This window comes from Delphinapterus leucas, chromosome 6 (genome assembly GCF_059928025.1).
Source record: "Delphinapterus leucas isolate spDelLeu-1000000601 "Yukka" chromosome 6, BTC_Dleu_Yukka2, whole genome shotgun sequence".
Taxonomy (NCBI): Eukaryota; Metazoa; Chordata; class Mammalia; order Artiodactyla; family Monodontidae; genus Delphinapterus; species Delphinapterus leucas.
In genome coordinates, this window is record NC_143134.1 from 18,831,119 (window position 1) to 18,852,938 (window position 21,820).

Genomic DNA, 21,820 nt, shown 5'->3' on the forward strand with positions numbered 1-21,820 from the left:
TGGGCTGGTAATGCCACCAGAAGGCCTGGCAGGAGAAGCAAAAGCTAAACCACCCAGGAGGGCCATTTCCTCCATCTCAGCTGGAGCAGGCTGGAGCAGAGTAAGCTCTGTTAAAGATGAGCTCACAAACCCAAATTACAGAGCTCTCTCCCTACCCTGCCCCACCCCCTGCACATATACACTAAAGCCCCATTGCAGGAGACAGCAAACACAGCAAACAGTAAAACAAGACTCTCCAGGAAGACCAAATAATAGAACTTGCACAGAGAGAGAATGAAAAATGAGTATGCTTCAAATGATTAAAGACCAAAGAAGGAACTGAACAACAAGAATAGAACAAGACTCTATTGAAAGAGATCAGAAGGCTTTGAAAAAGAACCAAATGCAACTTTCAAAATTAAAGATGGGCTGAACTCCAGATGAGACATGACTAAAAGACAAATAATACACCAGAAGGTAGACCTGAGACCAATTTCTTACAAGCAATGACAGAAGCTTCTAGAAGAAAATAATTGTCAACCTAGAATGCTATACTCAGATAAACTGTTCTTTGGGATTGAAAGCAAAATAAAGATATTTTCAGGCCAAAAAATTATGAGTTTACTGCTAACAGACTCTTACTGAGAAAACTGCAAAAGAAGGTACTTCAGTAAGAAAGAAATTTGCACTTAGTATAAAAGAGTGAGGTGCCAGAAGTGGTCAGCAAAGAAACTGGCAAAAATCAGGCCAGCTAAGTAGGCACTGACCAGATACAGCAACAGCAACAGTGACTCCTAACACGTAAGACAGGAGGGTGGGGTTACCGCGTTAAAGCATTCTAGGCTCCAGTGGTTGTTCAAGAAAAGGGTTAGAAGCATCAATTAATTCTGCACTTTGATAAGCAATTATCCATATGAAAATGGTAATAACAGCAGAATTTCTAAACTGTCACCATTATAATCCTTCTTTGATCTGGGTTTCATAGCCCTACTGGTGTGTGACAGAGAGGACAGGACCTTTCCTCATTAATGAAGGGACCAGTGGAGTGAGGACCCTAACTGCCCTAACTACAGAAGTCAAAGAAAAGAAGGCAAGTTGCTTATTCCCACACCCTGACATCCCCTATCCCCCCATCCTCCCAGGGAAGCCATCTGGGGATCTGCACCCCTGCAGCTCCCCCTTCCTGCTTACCCCCGACCCTGCCTCCCACACCCCTCACCTCATCACTTGCTCTGAAGAAGCTTCTGAAAGTCCGATTCAGGTTCTGTTCCAGTTCAACCTCCGCCACTCCCTAGCACAACCAAGAAAGCAAAATGAAGGACTCAGCAGAGACCTTGGAAACTGATCTGACCCAAAGCCAGAAGCTCCCAACCTCTGTCCCATCCAGCCCAAGTTTCATTAGAAGTGCATGAATTTGAATTTTCATATTGAAACATGTTTTGTTTTCTTTAAAAGGTTTGAATAAAATATGAGATGCTCACAGTGGTCCCGTCCACCCCGCCCCACACCGGGGAGGTGGGTTTATGGCTGCTGCTTTCTTTTCTGTTTATCTAAATCCCTACAGTGGGAATGTATTACTTACAATAATCACTTTATTATTATAGGCTGGGGAGCCTATAATAATAAGAGTATGGCAGTGTATGGTGGTCCATTCTGGCTGCTATAACACAATACCATAGATCGGGTGGCTTATAAACTCAGACATTTATTTCTCACAGTTCTGTAGGCTGGGCAGTCCAAGATCAAGGCATCAGCAGATTCAGTATCTAGTGACAGTTTGTTTCTTGGTTCATAGATGGTCATCTTCTCACTGTGTCCTCACATGGAGGAAAGCACAAGAGAGCTCTCTGGAGTTTCTTCTAAAGGGCACTAATCCCATTCATGAGGGCTCCACCCTCAAGAACTAATCATCTCCTCGAGGGCCCACGTCCTAATACCATCACATCAGGGTTAGGATTTCAACACACGAATTTGGGGGACTCACAAACACTCAACCTAGAGCACAGTGCTGGCCTACTTTCTTCTCCTCCTTTCCAACTGCTCACCTGAACCAGCTAAACTGAGTGGCAGGATGTTTTCTGAAGGGCGCCCTACTTTCTCAGCTCTGTGGTTTAATGTATTGTAACTTCCACCAAGAGCACCTACTTCCCTCAGCTTGGCCTTCAAGAAGGCTTCAACACCTGTGCCAAACACTGCCTTCTCCATGAAGCCCTACCCTCCCCCATCACAGTAAAACAGCTCAGCTCTTCCTGGATCTCACAGAGCCTTTCATGTCCTCTCCATGGTCCACCCTGAGAGCAGGCAAGCTCCTACTCATCTTCTTCCCCAGGGCATCTGTGACTGGTCCTGGATGGAGCAGAGGCTGAATGTATGTTTGTTCCTTTCCTCCGAGGAATGTTCCCGCAGAGAAGGGTCCTGTAAGCCAGGTCAGCAAAGTGTTCTGGTGGCCAGCGGCCCTCAGACCCTGCACACTTTAAGAGGTCCTGCACTCATTTGTTCTGCATATGGCACGTCATGAGAGCTCTGGATCTACGAGACAGCAGCTCTGCAGGCAAGGAAACATTTATCATCAAGCAGTGCTGGATCCGCAGTTCGAGATTTTCTGAAGAAAACAATGCTGGCATGTTAATTACAATCCCCTCACATGTGTAAGATTCCATTATGACGGAGAATCAATCGTGGCCTTCAGTTACGTGATGAATGTCGAGGCGAGAAATAGCCATGGAAGGCAGTATATTTTACGCGCTCAATAAACGCCCTGCATGTTGCCACGGGTCATCATTCTTATTTATTGAGAGCAGTCCCTAGCTGCTGTTCATGAGCTTGTGATGTGTCTCAGTGTGTGGAGGAATCTCCACGAGTCCAGAGGTCTGGACTGGCTGCAGAGCTCAAATAGTACTTAAAAGAGCAAATGAATGTCAAAGGGGTCAATAAAAAATCAAAGAGAGCCCAAAGGTAAATAAGTCTCTCTACCCACGTGAAAGCATGTCAGATCAACAGGGATGAAGAGGACAAAGGTGAGGGCCAGAAAGGGGAGAAGATAAGAGCATTTGTACTCTGGTTGTGTGCCCTGCCGATACCATCGGTCGCTCTGTAATTCATAAAAGGTGATACCCTATTTTTAAGTCCCACAGACCAATGACAAGCCTCCCACCAGTCCAGCTGGATAGGGCTCCTCCCTTTGTGCTCCTGATCATAGGAATTAAAGGATGAACTTTGGAATCCAACAAACAAGTCTCCAAGCCCCACCACTACTACTTATTAACTACTTATTAACTTATTAACTACTTATTAATTACTACTAATTAACTTATTAACTTAATCTTCCAGAGCCTCAGTTTCCTCATCTATAAAATGGAAGTTTTGTAAGGATGATAGGAGATAATGCCTGTTTCTGACCATGCCTGGTAGATACATAGGAGGGAGGCCAATAAATGGTGATTATTGTTATTATTATTATCTCCATCGTTAAAGTTATCTAGTTGCATGAGAACTGTCTATTTTTGGATCCGGTCCCCTCACAAGCCTGTGAATTTCTTAGGGGCACACACTGTATCTTACTCATATTTTTATTCCCACTGTGATAGCACGGTAATAGCAGGTACCCAACACAGCCTAGAAGGTTGGGAAGAAGAGAGGGGAAAAAAGGAAAGAATGTGAGATAAAGACTTTGGTGGGGGTGACTTCTAAATGATCACGTGGATTGTGGCTTTTATTTTCTTGCCCTCCATTGCAAGCTCACATTCATCAAAGAGGGTGTGAAATAAAATCCATATTTTATGGCAGGACAAGAAAAATTTAAACATAAAAAAAATCTTCTCTGCCCTTTGGCCTCCTTTCTCCCCTCCACTGCGCATTGCGTACCTGCACTATGCATTGATCAAACCTCCCCCATCAGTAGAAATACCTGCTCAACCATAAAGAGCAATATTCTCCCACCATCAACAAGACAACTCCTTAAAAGATAACATTCCTTCCTGATGTCGTAAGGGGCCACGATGAGCCATGACCCACTACTTGCTAGATTGTGTAAACTGTCAATAATACATCATTTAATACACAGCCCTCTGTCGCAAAACATGTAACTGCGTTTTGACCTCGAACAGGCAGAACAGCTCTCAGAACCTTCTGAGAGGCTGTCCCCGGGTTATATAGCCCGCAATTCGGCTTGAACAAAATTTTCCATTTCTGTCTTAGATCGATGGATTAAGTTTTTTGTCGCAAAGGTAATTCTCCTCCAGCTTGAGGTGGAGGGGAGCAGTAAGCCTACAGAACTCTGCTCAATGTTATGTGGCAGCCTGGATGGGAGGGGAGTCTGGGGGAGAACAGATACACGTATCTGTATGGCTGAGTCGCTTTGCTGTGCACCTGAAGCTATCACAACATTGTTAATTGGCTATACGCCAATATAAAATAAAAAGTTAAAAAAAAAAATGAACAAGTCTGCTCTACTATTACCCCAAAGCTATCACCTGGGCAGGCAGCTCTAGGTTCTAAGGAAAAACTCCTAGAACAAAGCCTTTGGAAGTCCATGAATCCTGGAGCTTTGTCTCAGAAGACTCTGGGGCTGTTTAAGGAGAAAGACTTCCTAAGAGTCAACACAGAGCTCATGAAGGATTTGAAATATAAGAAACCAACCTTGGAGCTTCCCTGGTGGTGCAGTGGTTGAGAGTATGCCTGCCGATGCAGGGGACGCGGGTTCGTGCCCCGGTCCGGGAAGATCCCACCTGAGCCATGGCCGCTGAGCCTGCGCATCCGGAGCCTGTGCTCCGCAACAGGGGAGGCCACAACAGTGAGAGGCCCGCGAACGGCAAAAAATGGAGCAGGTGGTGCTGAAATTATCCAGCTGATTCTATTTGTCTTTGCTGCCCAGAGCTGCCTCCTCTTCCCTTTCTTACTACACAAATGCAAAGGCCATGATCCCTTCTCTGAGAAGAAAAACACAGCTTTTGATCTGAGTTTCCACCAGACTCGGCAAATTCACAGGACAGGAGAGTAAACGTTGGCCAAGAGTTCAAAGAGCTCAAGGAGCTGGATCTTAACCTGGAGTTTGTCTAAGCCGCACCTTGAGGTGCTCAGCAAACTTGAGCAACAGGTGGAAGGGCTGGGGGCGGGCGTCTGGACCCCTGAGTGTTCCTGGACACGGCCTCCAGGCTGGAGAGTGGTGGGGAAGACGGGGTGGGGTGGGAGGAGGGACGGGAAGGAGGGGCTCCCAGGGCCTACCCCTGATCAAAGAGTTGCTCTATGCTATGATTTATTCCTTGGCTTGAATTCAGCTTACGTTTAAAGCTATCATCCATGTGAAAACCATCCCACTAGACCATCCTTTTTCTGATGAGGAAACTGAGGGCCATAGATAGGAAGGGACTTGGCCAGTCCGTTTCCTCACCAAGAGGGAGCAGACAGGCAGGCGGGACGGCCCCCCCTCCCACCATGGTTTCTCCTTAAGACCCAGCTTGGTGCCCATCCGGACCAGCCCCAGTTGCTGGATTCCCCCAACTGCTTCCTGGGAGCCTTAGTGGCCAGATGACTAATTTGAATATCGAACATTTCCCTGCCAAGAGGCTTTGTTCTAAGAACAAAACCATCCGCCAACAGCTACCACAGACCAATAAAGGTACCGATTTTTCCACAAAGACTGTAACAACCTTTGAAATGAAAATCCTTGCTCTACTAGGGCTGCAATTAAGTAAGCGTCTTTCCCCTGAGGTCCCTCCTTCCATCAGGACCTTGAGCTTATCCTGGTTTGCTCCTCCCCTCTCTGCTTCGATGCACAGAGCACACAAAGAAAGTCCAAACTCCCTCCAAAGTGTGGCTTAAGAGGAGGTGTGTGGGCTTTGAAGTCAAACAAGGCGAGGTCAACATCCCGACCCAGTCACGTACCTGATCTCAGGCGAGTGAGTGAGGCTCCCAGAGCCTCGGCTCGCTCAGCTGAAAAGATGGGAAAGAGCGCCACATACTGTTGCAAACAGAACCACCTGGCCCAACAGGCACTCAAAAAGCAGTAGTTGCAACCCAAGTGTCCATCAAGGGGAGAATGGATGAACTAAAAACTCACACAATGGGATATTATTCAGCCTTAAAAAAAAAAAAAAAAAGGAAATTGATACAGGCTCCAACATGGATGAATCTGAGGACGTCCTGCTGACTGAAATAAGCTAGACACAAAAGAAAAAAATACTATATGATTCCACTTATATGAGGTACCTGCAGTAGTCAGATTCATAGAGACAGAAAGTAGGTGGGTGGGTGCCAGGGGCTGAGGGAGGGGAGGATGGGGCGTTAGTGTTTAATGAATAGAGTTTCAGCTCTGCAGGATGAAAAGAGTTCTAGAGATGGATGGGGTGATGGCTGTACAGCAATGTGAATGTACTTAATGCCACTGAACTGTACACTTAAAAATGGTTAAGATGGTATGTTTTGTGTTATGTGTATTTTACCGTAACTTAAAAAATAATAAAGAAAAATAATTTTTAATGAGCTGAATTCTGTTGATACATACCCTAAATGTAGTTTGATCAAAGGTAATACATAGTGAAACCACTACTTCCCTTTTTCTATCTCCTATAACTAATACAGCCTAAAAGAAATAAAAAGCAGTAATTCTCAAAGTATATAGTCTGGAGACCTTTGGGCGGCCCTGAGGCCCTTTCAGGGAATCCATGACAGAAAACTTTTGTAACAACACTAACATGTTATATATCCTCTTTATTCTCATAAGCGTACGGTGGAGTTTTCCAGAGGCTCCAGTAACATGTGACATCCCAACAGACTGAACGCAGAAGCAGGTAGGAGAATCCATCTGTCTCTATTAAGCCAGACATAAAAGAGGTTCGAAAAATGTAAAACAATGCTATACTTCTCACTAAATTTTTGAGGAAAATAAAGATTAAAAAAAAAATAAAAAGATGTTATTTTTATCAACATGGGCACATTATCCTTTTTTAACGAATCGATAGTTTTAAATTTCAATATCTCGTATGGTAAATACCAGTAGATATAACCCACGTGAACTAAAGCTCTTTGAGGTCCCTAATAATTTGTAAGAGTGCAGAGGGGGCCTGGGATCAGAAAATCGGAGAATCACTGTTAAAAGGGAACCTTAGCCAGATAGTCAATGCCCTGCGCCATCCCCTCCAGCCACTCTTGAGTGGAGCCAGCTGCCCAGAGGTCTCTAATTCACTGAGAAGGACGGCTGCTCGCCCATCACTACCTGGGAAGTGGCTGGATTACCCCCCTCCTCGGGGCTATGGTCGTTGTTCTCAAGGTGTGGCTCCAGGACCTCACCAAAGAAATGTGAATCCTTTGGCCCCATCAAAAACCTACTGAATCTGAACTCTGGAGGGGGTGTCCAGGGATCTATGTCATAATTAGCCTTCCAGGTGATTCTGAAGCACACTGACTTTTGAGGTTCATCGGACTAGACGGTCACAGAAATTGACTGAGAATCACAGAAGACAGCTGTCAGAGCTGGGAGGTTATGCGCACGGGGGTCACCTGGGGGACCTGGTTAAAAACGCATATTCTCATTGGGCAGATCACAAAGGGGGCTGGTGAGTTTGCATTTCTAGCAAACTCCCAGGTGACACTGAGGCTGCTGCCCGCCCCCTCCCCGACTCTGCACCTCACCTGAAAGCCCAGGGCCATCCAGTTCAGCACCTCTTAGCCTTCATCGAACTGCTAAGGTTCTGATGAAAGTTAGGGACTCTTCCTGGAAAAATGCGTGCGCCTATTAAACTCCAGGGGCAGTTTCCAGATGTTCCAGACCTTCTGAAGTTCACCTAAAGGACCACTGACTCTTTTGTTACCCTCTCTTTCTCATCTCGTGACATTTATCCCTGAGTTAAGGGGTTTCATAAGCATCTTCAATCACTCGTCCCCTCAGGCTGGCAGCCCCTCCTCTCTCAGATCCCCCCACCCAAATCCTACTCACCTCCCTGGGTCCAGTTCAAATGCTCCTTCCTTTGCTAAAAGTTAACTGTGTTTTCTTGTGGGCCCCCAGAGTAAGCTGGACCTCCATTACAGTCCTTTCTGCTGCCTTATTCCCTGGGTGTCTGTTACGTGCCTGTCTCCCCAAGAGCTGTTTAAGCCCTCAAAAGTTGTCACTCATCTCTAGATGTCCCCCGAAACTGGCACACAATAGATCGTGCACAGCTACTTGCTGGATGAACCAGTTCTTTACAATTGACACTGCTCAAAACATTTCTGACATTTCAACAGATTTGTCAGGCTCCAGCCCTCCCCCCAATTGCGGGCCACCTCTGTTTTGCAGCAGTTAGGAGTCTTCTTATGAATGTCCAATTCAAAAAGATAAGAAAGAAAATGGAAAAAAGAGGTGGAAGAGAAAGAAACGGGCACACAACCCCACGCCCTCCCTCTCCCTCTGCTGCATGTGTGGCACCACAGCAGTGGGAGCCAGAGTGTCAAGAGCCTGTCATAACCTATCCACAGGGCCTGGGGGCTGGGCCAGGGGAGGAGGCAGACAGGTGAGAGCAACTCTGACGCATGGGGCACTCGAGGTGATGGCACAGCCGGGCGGGGTCGTGTCCTCTGGGCACACAGAGGGCAGTGGGAGGGGGTTGGGTTTTGGGGGCTGGGGACCAAGCAGAGCCAGAGATTGAGAAAGGGTCAGCTAAGAGGTGACAGGGACCCAAACACCTGCTTCACAGTTTTATTTGGGGCTGTTTCCTTCCCAATCCCTAAAGGCTGAGGCAGCTGCCACTCAAGAACCTAGAACCAGCACTTCATTTCTCTCCCACCACCAGATGCTTCTCACCAGTCTGAGATGCACCTGAGTGATTCAAACACCTGGGAAAGGGTGACAGGCAGTGCATCGCACCTTGGTCTGGGATGCTGACTTCTAGTCCAGCCGAAAGAATTAGATGGGGGCCCCCCTACGATAAGCGTTAAACCTACAACAACTCTTTACTAATTCCGACATCGACTACAAACTTGGGGCTGCTTTCCGGGCCTTGCACAAGGACACGTCCTCCTTCCTGTCCCATGAGCCCAGGTCTCATTCCAAATAAGTCAGTTTCTCACAGTCCCCACCCTTCACCCTCATGGTCCCCATCTGTTCCAAGCTGAATTGTGTCTCCCCCAAATTCCTATGAAGTCCTAACTCCTAGTACCTCAGAACGTGACTGTATTTGGAGGTAAGGTCTTTAAAGAGGTAATTAAAGTAAAATGAGGTAATTAGGGTGGGCCTGATCCAATGTGACTGGTGTCCTGATAAGAAGAGGAAATCTGGACAGGGACACACACATACAGAGGAAATGCCATGGTGAAGACACAGCAAGAAGAGGGCCATGTACAAAGCAAGGAGAACCGCTTTAGAAGAAACCAACTGTGTAGACACCTTGATCTCGGATTTCTGGCCCCGAGAACAGTGAGATAATACATTTTGCTGTTTAAGCCCCCCAGGCTGTGGCACTTGGTTATGGCAGCCCTAGCTGACTAATGTACCATCTAAATCATCTTTATCTCTCAAAATCAAGGTTACTTCAAACTAATTCAAGACACTGTGATTCAATTCAAGCCAAAGGAAGCTCTTTAGCTGTCCACACTCTGGGCTGTGGCAGTGGGGCTCTGGCCTCAGTGGAGGGTGTGATACCCAAGCATCTTGTCATGACGTTGCCGGAGGCGCCTGGTGTCTTACTGAATGAGTCAGATTACTGCTTGAATCAAGAAGTTCCTCTTCCAAGGCACCATCTTACTAATTAAAATCATTCTTGGAGAAGAGTTACTCGCCAAATCAAAACTGGGATGGCTGTGACCCTCGCTGGCAATGGTACCTCCTATGAGCAGCAGACGGGCTAGGGCTGGATGAGAGATGTGGTGAGATGCTCTCGTGCTCTTTGTCAATTAATTCGATCTATTCTTCTCTCTTTGGAGTGTTAGGAAACATCTTTTATCCTCTTTGGAATTACCCAGACGTAGCTGGGCATCGGGGTCCAGGGCCCACGAACAGAGGAGCAGGTACCCTCCACAGATGAGGGCAGCTATGGGGGGTGCAGCCAGGCCAGATGCTGCTGCTTTCAGTGAATCCAGTGAAAGGTGGCAGCCGCACCCATCACACATCATCCAAACCCCAGTGGGCATCTTTGAAAGGCATCTTGAGCTTGTGGCACATGAGTGACACCTAGAAACCTCGCACACCTCTCAAAGGATACTTGGGGCCTGATGCAGGGCTTTTAGGTTCTGGCACTGTCTGTAATCACAGATGTCACTCCTCAGCAGAGATATCAAATCCCTGGCAGGAGGCCAGGAGCTGTCACCAATAAGAGGTGGGTTTCACCAGCCTCTCAGCCAGAGAATTGAGAAGAAGCGGCTCCAAAACAGAGTTCAGCCCCCATTTCCCAATTTCAGAGAAGCAGGGGAGCCCCATGCGCCATCCCCACCCCGCTGCTCCCCTCATCACCCCAAATACACACACAGAGAAATGCACCGTCAGCCGGGAAGGACCAGCCCCGCTCTGGCGCCAGCTTCACCTGAACCCATCAGTGAACTCACTTCTCATTAAAGCCACAGAAAATTCAAGGGGACAGAGATAAGTCCGATCAACAGGAAGAAGGAACGAGGAAGGCAAAAGAAGAACAAAAACCTTGCTGGGATCATTGCTCACAGGGCCCCAAACTTACTGGTTTCTGGAAGTAGAGCTGGTAATCAAAGGCAGGATTGGCTTTGATTATCTCCATTGGGGACACTTTGGGATTTGCTGGTATGAAGGGAGTATTCAAGCTGGCCACTGCCCTGTGGAAAGAAGAGGTGTCAAGACACAGACCCCATAAGAAGACAGTCTGTAAGGACCAGAAAGGACCTCATGTGTCAAAACCCAAGCTCAGAGTGGGAGAGTGCTACACACAAGATCTCACACCAGCAGTGCAGGGAGAACGGGACCTGAAACCGTACTTCTTGACTCTCCAGCCCAGTGTGTGTGTGTGTGTGTGTGTGTGTGTGTGTGTTGCCACTAAACTGCAGTATTTCTCACCTACTTGCCTTCGACAAAGATACACGCACGTTACGTGCAGTATATCCACCTTGATTAGAATACGTGAACAGTACAATCTTTCTCTAGTTTGTAAAAACACAGTCATTTCTTCCTTCCTTCACTCACTGTTTCCTCTGTGTTGAGTGTAATTCCACGCCACATACTAGGGGAGAGAAAATATAAAACCAATACTCTGAGAGCTTATTATAGTCTAATAAGGAAGGCTAGTCAAATACACCCATGACTATATTATGAGATAGACTGCAAAATGAGGCATAGGAATTCCTACAAAATACCACAGGAATTCAAGGAGATAAAGGATTTCTAGGTTTGGGCATCATGGAAGACGTTATGGAAGAGATAGCATTTGAACTTGACTTTTACATGTGGGGGAGAGGTAGGGAGGGGAACCAATACCTGCAAGGGAAACATCATGAGGTCGCCTGAGCCAGTTGTAGAATGAGGCAAAGCTTGGGGTTGAGTTTGATGGAGCAAGGCGTCTACAGGGCCAGAGTCCAATTGGTTAATGGGGCATCTTGGGAAATGAAGCCAGAAAGGTTCATGGGACCCAGAACATCAAGAGCCCTGAGTCTGGACTTGAAGCTGCAGAAAACCAAGAAAGCCATGAGGGCTTCTGGGAAGAGGTGAGAGTGGATGGAAGCTGCAGTCAGGAAGTGATGTATCAAGCAGCGATCCATCACGTGGATGCAGAGAGGGGGAGAAGCCAGCAGACTACTGTATTAGTCATCCTGAGGGGAAGAGGATGGCAGCAAAAGGAATAAAAGAAGGTGAATTTGAGAGACCAGACAAAGGCAGAATTGATAGAAGTTAGCCAGGACTACATTTAGCCTGGCTGGTCGGCAAAGAATTCCGTATCCCACACTTACCCTGTGGAAACTTGTTCCCAGAAAAGATATAGATATATAAAATAGGAGCAATGGTATAATTAGGGCAAATAAAACAATCAATGGAAGGACTGGTGAGGCTTATCCAGCACCAACCAATAGAAATATAATGCAAAAATATATATATATATATAATGCAAGCCATATATATAATTAAAATTTTTCCAGTAGCCAAATTAAAACCAGTAAAAAGGAACATGTGAGATTAATTTTAAATATTATTTAATATTAATTAACTTAATTTTAAATTTAATGTTAACTTAAATGTTAATTTAATATTTAATCCAATATATCTAAAGTATTAATAATTTCAACATGTAATCAATATTAAGAATTATTAATAAGATATTTTACATTCTTTTTTTCATACTAAGTCTTTGGAACCTGGAAGGTATTTTCTACTTATAGCAATCTCAATTCAAACTGGCCACATTTCAAAAGTTCAATAGCCACGATTAGACAGTGCAGGTTAGGGTATAAAATAAGTTATACTGATGCCTATAAGTTCCTAATGCTACCACAGGGAACCTATTTTAAGCATTACTTAAATCACAAGTCAAGAAATTCTAGCTTTTACTAAATATTCTGAACAGAGTGGGGTTTTCTTTTGAATCGCTTTGACATATCATTTATTCCATATATAAAAAAATCATCACTAAACGAGATGATAATATATAAATGCTGCTGCCAACTGCATTAAGATGAAGAAAAAGCTGAACCACAGCCTCCTTCTGGCAGCAGCGTCTCCAGGTGATTGTTAAAGAAAGGATATAAAACAAGTGAATAGACCCTGATTTTAAATAGGTTCCCAAAGCTTATTTCAGTAGAAAGGCGAAACCAAGGATTCAAAGAAATATTCCACATTAAATGTGGGCTTTTTTTTTCTTTTCTTTCATTCATTGTCTGGCTAGAAAGGCAGAGATTTGCGCTGTTAGCAATATCCTTAAATAAAACATGCTCCCAGACCCAGAGATGCCGGGTCCCATCCTGGACAGCCCTGCGACAGGGTCTCAGCTCCCTCCCGTCCTCCCAGAAAGGAAGCAACAGGGCTGCTTTGATGAGAGCAGACGTAGAATGAGCAACTACTCCAGAATCAACAGCAGGCAGGGTGGAAACAGCACAGGAGAAGAGGAACGGGAAACCAGAGCGCGCCTGCATCTCCGATCTGATGTTACTCTGCACAAAACCTCACTTGGTTCATGTTAAATCTTTTAAAATTCTCACAGGAGAACTAGATTAAGTTTAATAAAACAACAACAAGGTGGAGACCATATGTTGTTGCTCTATTTCTCTTTGTTCCCTTCAAGGAGCATCTAACACAGCCTGCAGAGTAACCTTTTGGTGAACTTGATTCTTAAGAGCTTTCTTATCTCACTTTTGAATGACAGAGAGGACAGAGAGAGAAGCTAAAGAGATCAAAACAGCGTGCAAAAACTTTAAAAATACTTTAGGAAATGTGTGATTCTTTCTGGTCTTTGAGATCATCCAGCCATTTGAGCTGGGGTTGAGCTGAACAAAGTTTCTCCAGTGTTTCCATTCCTATAAACTCAGCCAAATAAAAAGTAACTGGATTAGTTAGGGAAACACAGATGGCTGCTAAGGATGTTGTTTTAATTAATTTGCTAAGATCCGAGGCTGAAATGGGAGGTCAGACAGACTTTAACTGCAGTTACCAGCTCAGATGGGGTGTGGCCACAAAGACCACCTGACTCTCCAGGTTCAAAACCCATCATCTGAAAGCTCCCACTTGTGCCCTGAAATGTCATTCTGAGAATGATTATGAGTGATGTGATGGCGATCATGACATATCATTCCAACCTGACATCTGTTTTTTTTGCAACTGTATTTTGCAGGTTGAAGAGTCGGGTAGGAGTGACCATTACCACTTTGTGGTTGAAGATACCAGGGCCTAACGGGTGAAGTGATTTGTCACGTAGCCAGTTCAGGGTAAAAGTGAAAGCCACATTTTCTGACTCTGACCAGGGCTAAAGTGTCTCCTGCCACTCAGTTCTATGACTCTGACATCCCCTGCTGCCTCACTTCCTCCCCTCAAAGTCCACCCTCATTTTCCTGCATTCCCACTGGCACTCAGGCCCTGAATTATTCGTTGCATTACTGGTGATTGGGACAGGCCTTGAGCCCAAGATGTTAGCTCATTAAACCCTCCCTACTTATACACCAATGAGCTGAGGGGCTACGGTGTCACCTTCCCAGATAATAACCTATTATTTTCAAGAAGTTTTATGGAATTCAAGACCTGAGGAAGGAGTCTAGGGAATTCAAGTCCAGTCTGACCCAAATTCTTGATGCCCGAGGCCTAATTACCTCACTCTCTTGGGGTAGAAAAGAGCCATATTCCACACCAGCATGCCACCCCAGTCGTGGCCAATGAACACAGCTTGAGCGATGCCCTAGGAGGACAAAGAAGGGGGCTGAGTGTCAGTAGCTTTCCGGCACAGGAGATGGGATGCTGAGAGCCGGAGGCCTGGGGCTCCCCTTAGGCCTAACCGCAGCAGCTACGCCCAACACCCGCCCTCTTGAAGCCTCTGGTGCCACGTACGGGCCCCCGCCGACCCTGCACACAAATGGCTGGCCTCTTAAATCTTCTCAGAAGACTGAGGCCATTCGCCATGAATTCCCTCTACCTTCCCACAAATCAAACTTTGTTCACCTCCTTTCCTCCCTTTTGTCTTCACGTTAGAATGACACCGCCCCTCCCCTCCGTGCTCATCTTTCACTGAGTGGTTATTATTCTGTTCCCCATTCTTTCGGATCTTTTCTACAAGCCTCAAAAGCATCCTTTACCTCCCAATTTCTCCCTGCACCTTCCTCTCCTCTGCTGCTGTAACCACGAACGACCACAGCTCCCTTCATGCAGGATCTTCTGTGTCACAGGCCCTTTATCTGGAATCCTCCCAGTAACCTTCGAACTCACATTTTACAAATGAAAAGATGGCTCACAGCGGGCGGGTGACTTGCCCAGGCTGCACGGATGGTAAACGGGGGAACCGCCATTCAGACCCAGGTCTCCTAACCTAAAATCGGGCTCCCTCCTCTATGCCACCCGCTGAGCACTTTAGGGGCTCCAATCCGCCCCGGCCCCACCACCAGCTGGAAAGGTGGTTCCTTGCCTCAGCTCTCTGCCACACTCCATCTCCTGTGTTCTCCCGCTTTTCACAATGGTTTATATCAGGTGCCTCCCTAACGACCTTCCTAAGTCCCTCCAGTGGCTTCTTCCCTGCTACGCCCAAGTCCACTGAAACTTCTCTCTTTAAGGCTACTAATCACTAATAATTTTGCTCCCCTCTTGGTTCTCATTCTTCCGATCGTTCTGCAGTGTGAGTGAAAAAAATGCTGCCTGGCGTTATCAGTAAACAAAGGATGTTGCAGCCACCAAGCCACTGCAGTCACCCCGCTGGTGAACCCTCAGGGAACTCAGGATGGAGACAAACAGGCTGCCCACTGCCAAGCCCTCAGTCACTGCAGCCACCCTCAGTGGGGCACCCGGAGGGGATTCAGGATGGAGAAAAGCAGGATACCGGCCCCAGCTAGCAGAGGTGCGTGTCGAAGGAATGATTTCTATGAGCCCAGACTCTTGCACCTTCCAATACAGAGAAAAATGCTAAATTCCTTAACTTGAGATACGTGGTTTTCTTTAATTAAGAGTAATCTTTTGATGTTCCGACTACCTAGTCTTTGTTGCAGAAACTACTATATATCCTGCCTCCTCTCTTACCTCTCTGGAAGCGGTCTCAGAGCTATCTGAGATGCTGTATCGGGCTTACGTCCTCAGTTTGTCCACCAAATAAAACACAATTCTCAACCTTTAGGTTGTGCTTTTTTTTTTAGTCAATAGCAGCATGAGGCATTTCCTTTGAAACATTCTTCCCTGGGCTTCTGTGAAACTCTGCTTTCCAGACTCTTCTTACTTCCCTGAGTCTACGACTCCCTCTCTACCTCTCACTTGGGACTATTCCATGGCTCAGCCTTCAGGCCTGTCGTTGGGGAGCTCATCTCCTCCAAAGGCTTCAGGCACCACCTCCAGGTGGCAAATGACCACCTCATCTGGTCACCCAGGTCATCCAGGTTGGCCCAGTCTCCTTCCCACATATCCTAGTCATGACTGGGCCGGGGACGGACACCTGACCCAGCTGGCCAGCAACCACAGAGACTCCCTCACAACCATCAGAATAAGAGACGTTCCCAGCCAGTTGGAAATCTTCTAGAAAAAGTCAGGAGTGGGGCGGCCACACTGGGCCTTAGCTATCCCCATCACACTCAAAAGTTCCAAAGCCAGTTCCACAGGACTGAGAATCTGCAGGGGATGGGACATGACATTGTTACCGCACGTCCTACACCGGGCCCTGCTGTAGATCTGGAACTCCTTCGTCATCTCAGCCCCCCTGTACTGTCACTGTCCTGGCTGGGCCCTCTGCCCCCTCAGCCATGCTGCGGTGTCTCCCTTCTGCCACGTGACCTGACTGAAGGTGGCAGAGGATGTACCTGAGTCTCAGAAGAGTGTGTATGCTCTGCGGCAGTGTATTCTCGGAGGACCACTGTTGATCGTTTTCATTGAGTTTGACATTCCAAACCATGTTAAACGAAGACATTCGATTTTAAATATGTCAAAAGGGATGGAAGTTTTAAGAAGCTGGGAAGTATTAGCCTATCGGATGTTTCCCAACCTTCTTCAGCTGGCACTAAGGCTCTTCATCTGGCTTAAAGCCAACAGAGACATTCTATCCCCTGGAAGATGCTTTTCATGAAACAAGAACCAAACCAATCTCACCTCTACATTCTCCAAACCTGTCTTTATAATCCCTTCCGACCCACCACCCCACCTTCCCCCTCCCATACCGCTCCCTCCAGGGCTCTAACAGCTGACACCTTCAAAGGTCACAGCTTTTCTTTAATTGCCCACTTCCAAACAGAATTCTCCAAAGAGATGAGTTCAAAATAATTACTTACCAACTTATCCAGGAAGGTGACCATGTCCTAAGAAAGAAAACACACACAGAATCAGAACTGTATTCATCACCTCAGCGGCTTCGAGGTTAGAATTACTGTGTTTGCCTTGGTTACAGTCTGAATTGTGTCCCCCACCTTCCCCGCCCTGCGAAATTCATATGCTGAAGCCCAAACCCTAACCCCTGGTACTTCAGAATGTGACTCTATTTGGAGATAGGATCTTAAGTAAAGATGTGATTAAGGTAAATGGGGTCATTAGGGCAGGTCCTGATCCAATATAAGACAGAAGAGTTGGACACAGACACATACAGAGGAAAGACAAGAACAACAAGAGAAGCCACCACAATGAGAAGCCTGTGCACCGCAACGAAGAGTAGCCCCTGCTCGCCACAACTAGAGGAAGCTGGCACGCAGCAACAAAGACCCAACTCAGCCAAAAATAAATAAATAAACTAATTAATTAATTAAAAAAAAAAAAAGGCAACAAACAGATATGTCCAGAGGGCCAGACTGCACGCCCCTCCTGGCAGCAGTGGCATGAGAGCAGAGTACGAACTGCAGTGGCTGGAGTCATGGCAGGACAGGCATTTAGAAAGTTTCTTCCCTTCTTTGGCCAAGTATTAGTTGAAAGAAGTGCAGTCAAACCTGTATCCAAAGGAGGCATTATGCTTCCAGAAAAAACTCAAGGAAAAGTATTGCAAGCAACAGTAGTTGCCGTTGGATCGGGCTCTAAAGGAAAGGTTGGAGAGATTCAACTAGTTAGCATGAAAGCTGGAGATGAAGTTCTCTTCCCAGAATGTGGATGCACCAAAGTAGTTCTAGATGACAAGGATTACTTCTTATTTAGAGATGGTGACATTCTTGGAAAATACGTAGACTGAAATAAGTCACTATTGAAATGGCATCACTGAGACTGCCCATTCCACTGAAGTTCTGAACTCTTTTCATCATGTAAATAATTTCCATGTTTCTCTTTTATAATAAACTAAGGGGAAAAAAAAAGTAAGCACAGATGACAGGTTCCATTGGTGAAATGACACACATATTTTTTTAGAAGGAGGCTCACAGTATTGGTGTAATTCACTTCAATCATTTCTTTTCATCTTCCCCCCCCAAAGAGAGGGGAACAATTATTGAATGGTGTCAGGAGGTCTTTTGAACCCTCTGTTATATGGACTGAATGTCTGTGTCCCCTCAAAATTCCTATGTTGAAGCCCTAATCCCCAGTGTGACTGTATTTGAAGACAGGGTCTTTACAGAATTACAGTTAAATGAGGTCATGAGGGTGCGGCCCTGACCTGATAAGATTAGCGTTCTTATAAGAAGAGTCCCAGAGAGCCGGCTCTCTCTCCCTGCCATGTGAAGACAGTGAGAAGGTGGTCACCCGCAGGCCAGGAGAGGGTGCTCACCAGAACCTGACCCTGCTGGCACCCAGATCTCGGAACTGTGAGAAACACATTTCTGTTGTTTAAACCACCTGGTCTGTGGTGTCTTGTTATGTCAGCTTGTTATGTGTACATTAGTCGGCTTGTTATGTCAGCCCAAGCCGACTAATGTACACACTAATGGGGAATTTAGCTGAGGGTTTCCCAGAAATCCTATAATGTGCTAAGTGAGGTTCCCGATGAGGAACCAACAGACTGTCTGATGTTAAGAGGGTCTCTAAGGGATGAAGGGTGCAGAATTGTGGTCCAGCTACAGCGGTTGAGGTGAGTTGGGACCCCCATCAGTGAGAGGAGTGATTAAAGAGGAATGGGGGGAAATTAAATAGATGCAGGGACGCCTTTACCTTCTCCTTCTAGGACCCCCAGATGATGTTGTCCAAACCACTCCCTCAGCACTACAGTTTTATTCATAGCATCTCTGTGCTTTCTTCTTTCTTTATTATTCCTTTAACTTTGGGGTTCTCAGACTGGCTCCTCAGATTTGTCCAAGCACGGACAAGTCCCATGCTCCCCTTATGAGACATCAAGCCTGCATGTGGGGCCTGATGGGGTGCTCCAGGCAGAGATGTGACCCTCCTAGATGAAGGCTTTCTGTAATTTTAGCATAATCACTGGCATCGCCAGTTTTCTGGTCAAGCGGGAGGCTGTTTCTTCCTCTCGGTCCCTCCAGCCTTTGCTTTTGCTCCAGGGCTGATGGAGGTTTGGGTGACAGTCTCTCCTCACCTCAGCCTTGGCCTTCCCCTGCAAGCTCTAAGATGAGGGTCCCTCTCCCCGATGGTGCGTATGCCTATCTTAGAACAGGAACACCTCTGCAGTCCCCAGTCCACACACTAACTCCCTAGGTCTGGCCAACAATGTGTTTACCACAAGAAAGTGATTTTTAAAAATTCTCAGAAGGGAAAGGTGATATGGTGGGGTAGCTAAGAGCAGGAGCATGGGAGCTACTGCAGGGTTTAAACCTGGCTCTACAAGCTGTTGACCTCAGGCAATTACTTAACCTCCCCATGACTCAGTTTCCTCTTCCATCAAATACTTAGAAAAGTACTTGATATACAGTCAACGTTGGCTATTATTTCAAAATACTTCGACTTTCAGAAAGAATTTGTACCCAAATGTTGTGAAATGCTGCTTTCCTAGGATTTAAATGAACACCCACACTTCTGCCTTATATCAATGAAAACAAAAGGATGGAGAGGAAGTTACAGATGTTACCCAAAAATCCTTCTTACGTTGCATAACACTTCCATGGAATATTCTTCTATTTCTGCAATTAAAAATAAAAGAAATACACTTAATTTGCATGTTTAAAAATTACCAGAAAACTAAAAGAGCCCCTTTGGCAAAAAAAAAAAAATATCTTATTAAATTCTTAGGTTGATATAGTCTGCTTGTTTATTTTTGTTGTTGTTGCCTGTGCTTTTGGTGTCATATCCATGAAACCATTGCTAATACCAACATCATGAAGCTTTTCCACTATGTTTTCATTTAGGAATTTTAGTGTCAGGTCTTCAGTTTAAGCCTATAATCCACTTTGAGTTGTTTTTTGTGGATGGTGTAAGATAAGGGTACAATTTCATTATTTTGCATATGGATATTCAGTTTTTACAACACTATTTGTTGAACAGACTGTCCTTTCCCCATTGAGTGGCCTTGGCACCCTTGTTGAAGGTTATCTGACCAGATACACAAGGGTTCATTTCTGGACTCTCTATTCCATTGGTGTGTATGTCTGTCTTTATACCAATACCATACTGTATTGATTACTGTAGCCTTGTAATGTATTTTGAAATCAAGAAGTATGAGTCCTCCAGCTTTATTCTTTCTTAAGATTGATTTGACTATTTGTAGTCTTTTGTGGATCCATATGAATTGTAGAATTGTTTTTTCTATTTTTGTAAAAAATGTCATTGGGATTTTGATAGGGATTGCATGGACTCTGTAGATTGCTTTGGGCAGTATGGACATTTTACCAATAATAGCAATTCCAGAAAAGAAAAAGAAAGAAAAACAGAGAAAACAATTTTCAAAGAAATAATTCAAGAAAATTTCCAAGAACTGAAAGTTAAATGTACCCAGAAAAGTAGATGAAAAAAGACCCGTATCATAGCACAATATAATAACATTTTAGAACACAACAGATAAAGATCCTAAAAGTCTCAAGGGTAAGGAAAAAAGGTACCATGGCACTGGAATGCTGTATAGCAACAAGGGAAGCTAGAAAGTACTAGGACAAAGTCTTCATAATTTTAAGGGAAAATAATTTGTTACTTAAAATCTACTGCCAAATGATCTGAAATTTATATACAAATGATCTGAAATGTACATATATGCATTCCAAATCATTGCACTTGGCTTTAGAATTAATGTTATGTATAATCTTTGACAACAGTTAACATGTAAATTATGTTTTTATTTTAAAAGAAGAGTCATAATTAGGGTATGACCATAAGTCCCAGTTTGTCCAGGACAGTTTTAGTTTATGTGTTATTATTAATAGTTTCTCTTTTAATAGTGTTGTAGTTTGAATGATAAATTATATTACTAAGTAATGCCCAGGGGATTCAGGGAAGATTGCAGTATAAATAAAAATAAACATTTAAATAATGAAATAAAAAAAAAAAAACCTTAGATGTCTTTCCTGAATATTTGGACTGAAGTCCTTCCTTTTGTCTAAAATGCTTCTGCATTGTTCAAGAGGCAGTAAGGAGCGGCTGAGTTGACACCATGACATTTAGGGAACAACCATGGAAGCACATCTCTGTCATGGCAGGCTGAGTGGCCTGGTGGTGGCCTCCTGAGTGACTGAGAGCCCCAGCCCACGTCAGCGGGCTTCAAACTCAACACAACAGGCCTGACGTGCATGCAGCCGAAGCAGCTCAGAAAAGGGGTGGTGAGCTGCTGCTTGGCTTGCTAAGCTGCTAAGAGCATCACTGACCATGGAAGGACCAGCGACTCTGCTGCACACCTGGCTGCTTCCCATTCCTGCCTCCACCCAGGGTTCTTAAAGGTTTGGGACTGAGGATCCCTCTGAAACTGATAAAAACAATGGACTCCCCCCTCCCCAAGGAAAATGCTCATAGACCCACACATGTTCTCAAGGGTTCACAGGTCCCTGACACCCATCCTTGGATAGACTCCCACTGGGATCCGTAGACGCTGGGTTAAGAATCTGGCCTATGAATTACCATATGATCTAGCGGTTCCACTTCTGGGTATATACCCCAAAGAACTGACAGGAGGGACTCAAAGAGATATTTGTACACCCATGTTCATAGCAGCAGTATTCACAGTAGCAACCCAAGTATCCATCGATGGATGAATGGATAAACAAACCGCGGTCTATACATACAACGGAATATTATTCATCCTTAAAAAGGAAGGAAATTGTGACATATGCTATAACATGGATGAACCTTGAAGACATTTTGCTAAGTGAAGTAAGTCAGTCACAAAAGGATAAATACTGTATGATCCACTTAGATGAGGTACCTAGACTAGTCAAATTTATAGAGTGAGAGAGCAGAAGGGCGCTT

The 21,820-nt window shown here is 45.3% G+C and overlaps 1 protein-coding gene and 1 pseudogene across 2 annotated transcripts in view; one reads left to right on the forward strand and one right to left on the reverse strand.

Annotated features, from left to right (window-relative positions):
- EPHX2 (epoxide hydrolase 2) overlaps positions 1–21,820 on the reverse strand; it is a 56,850-nt gene that overhangs the window by 9,112 nt on the left and 25,918 nt on the right. Inside the window, exons 9-13 of one of the 2 annotated variants that reach the window (XM_022594994.2) lie at positions 19,517–19,551; positions 16,843–16,869; positions 14,200–14,285; positions 10,620–10,731; positions 1,199–1,270 (exon numbers count right to left, since the gene is read on the reverse strand). In XM_022594994.2, the coding sequence (XP_022450702.2) occupies positions 1,199–1,270; positions 10,620–10,731; positions 14,200–14,285; positions 16,843–16,869; positions 19,517–19,551 (332 nt within the window). Of the gene's footprint in view, positions 1–1,198; positions 1,271–10,619; positions 10,732–14,199; positions 14,286–16,842; positions 16,870–19,499; positions 19,552–21,820 lie in introns of both variants that reach the window. The other variant, XM_089912780.1, reaches the window with a different exon arrangement.
- On the forward strand, positions 16,629–17,875 carry LOC149748854 (10 kDa heat shock protein, mitochondrial pseudogene; annotated as a pseudogene).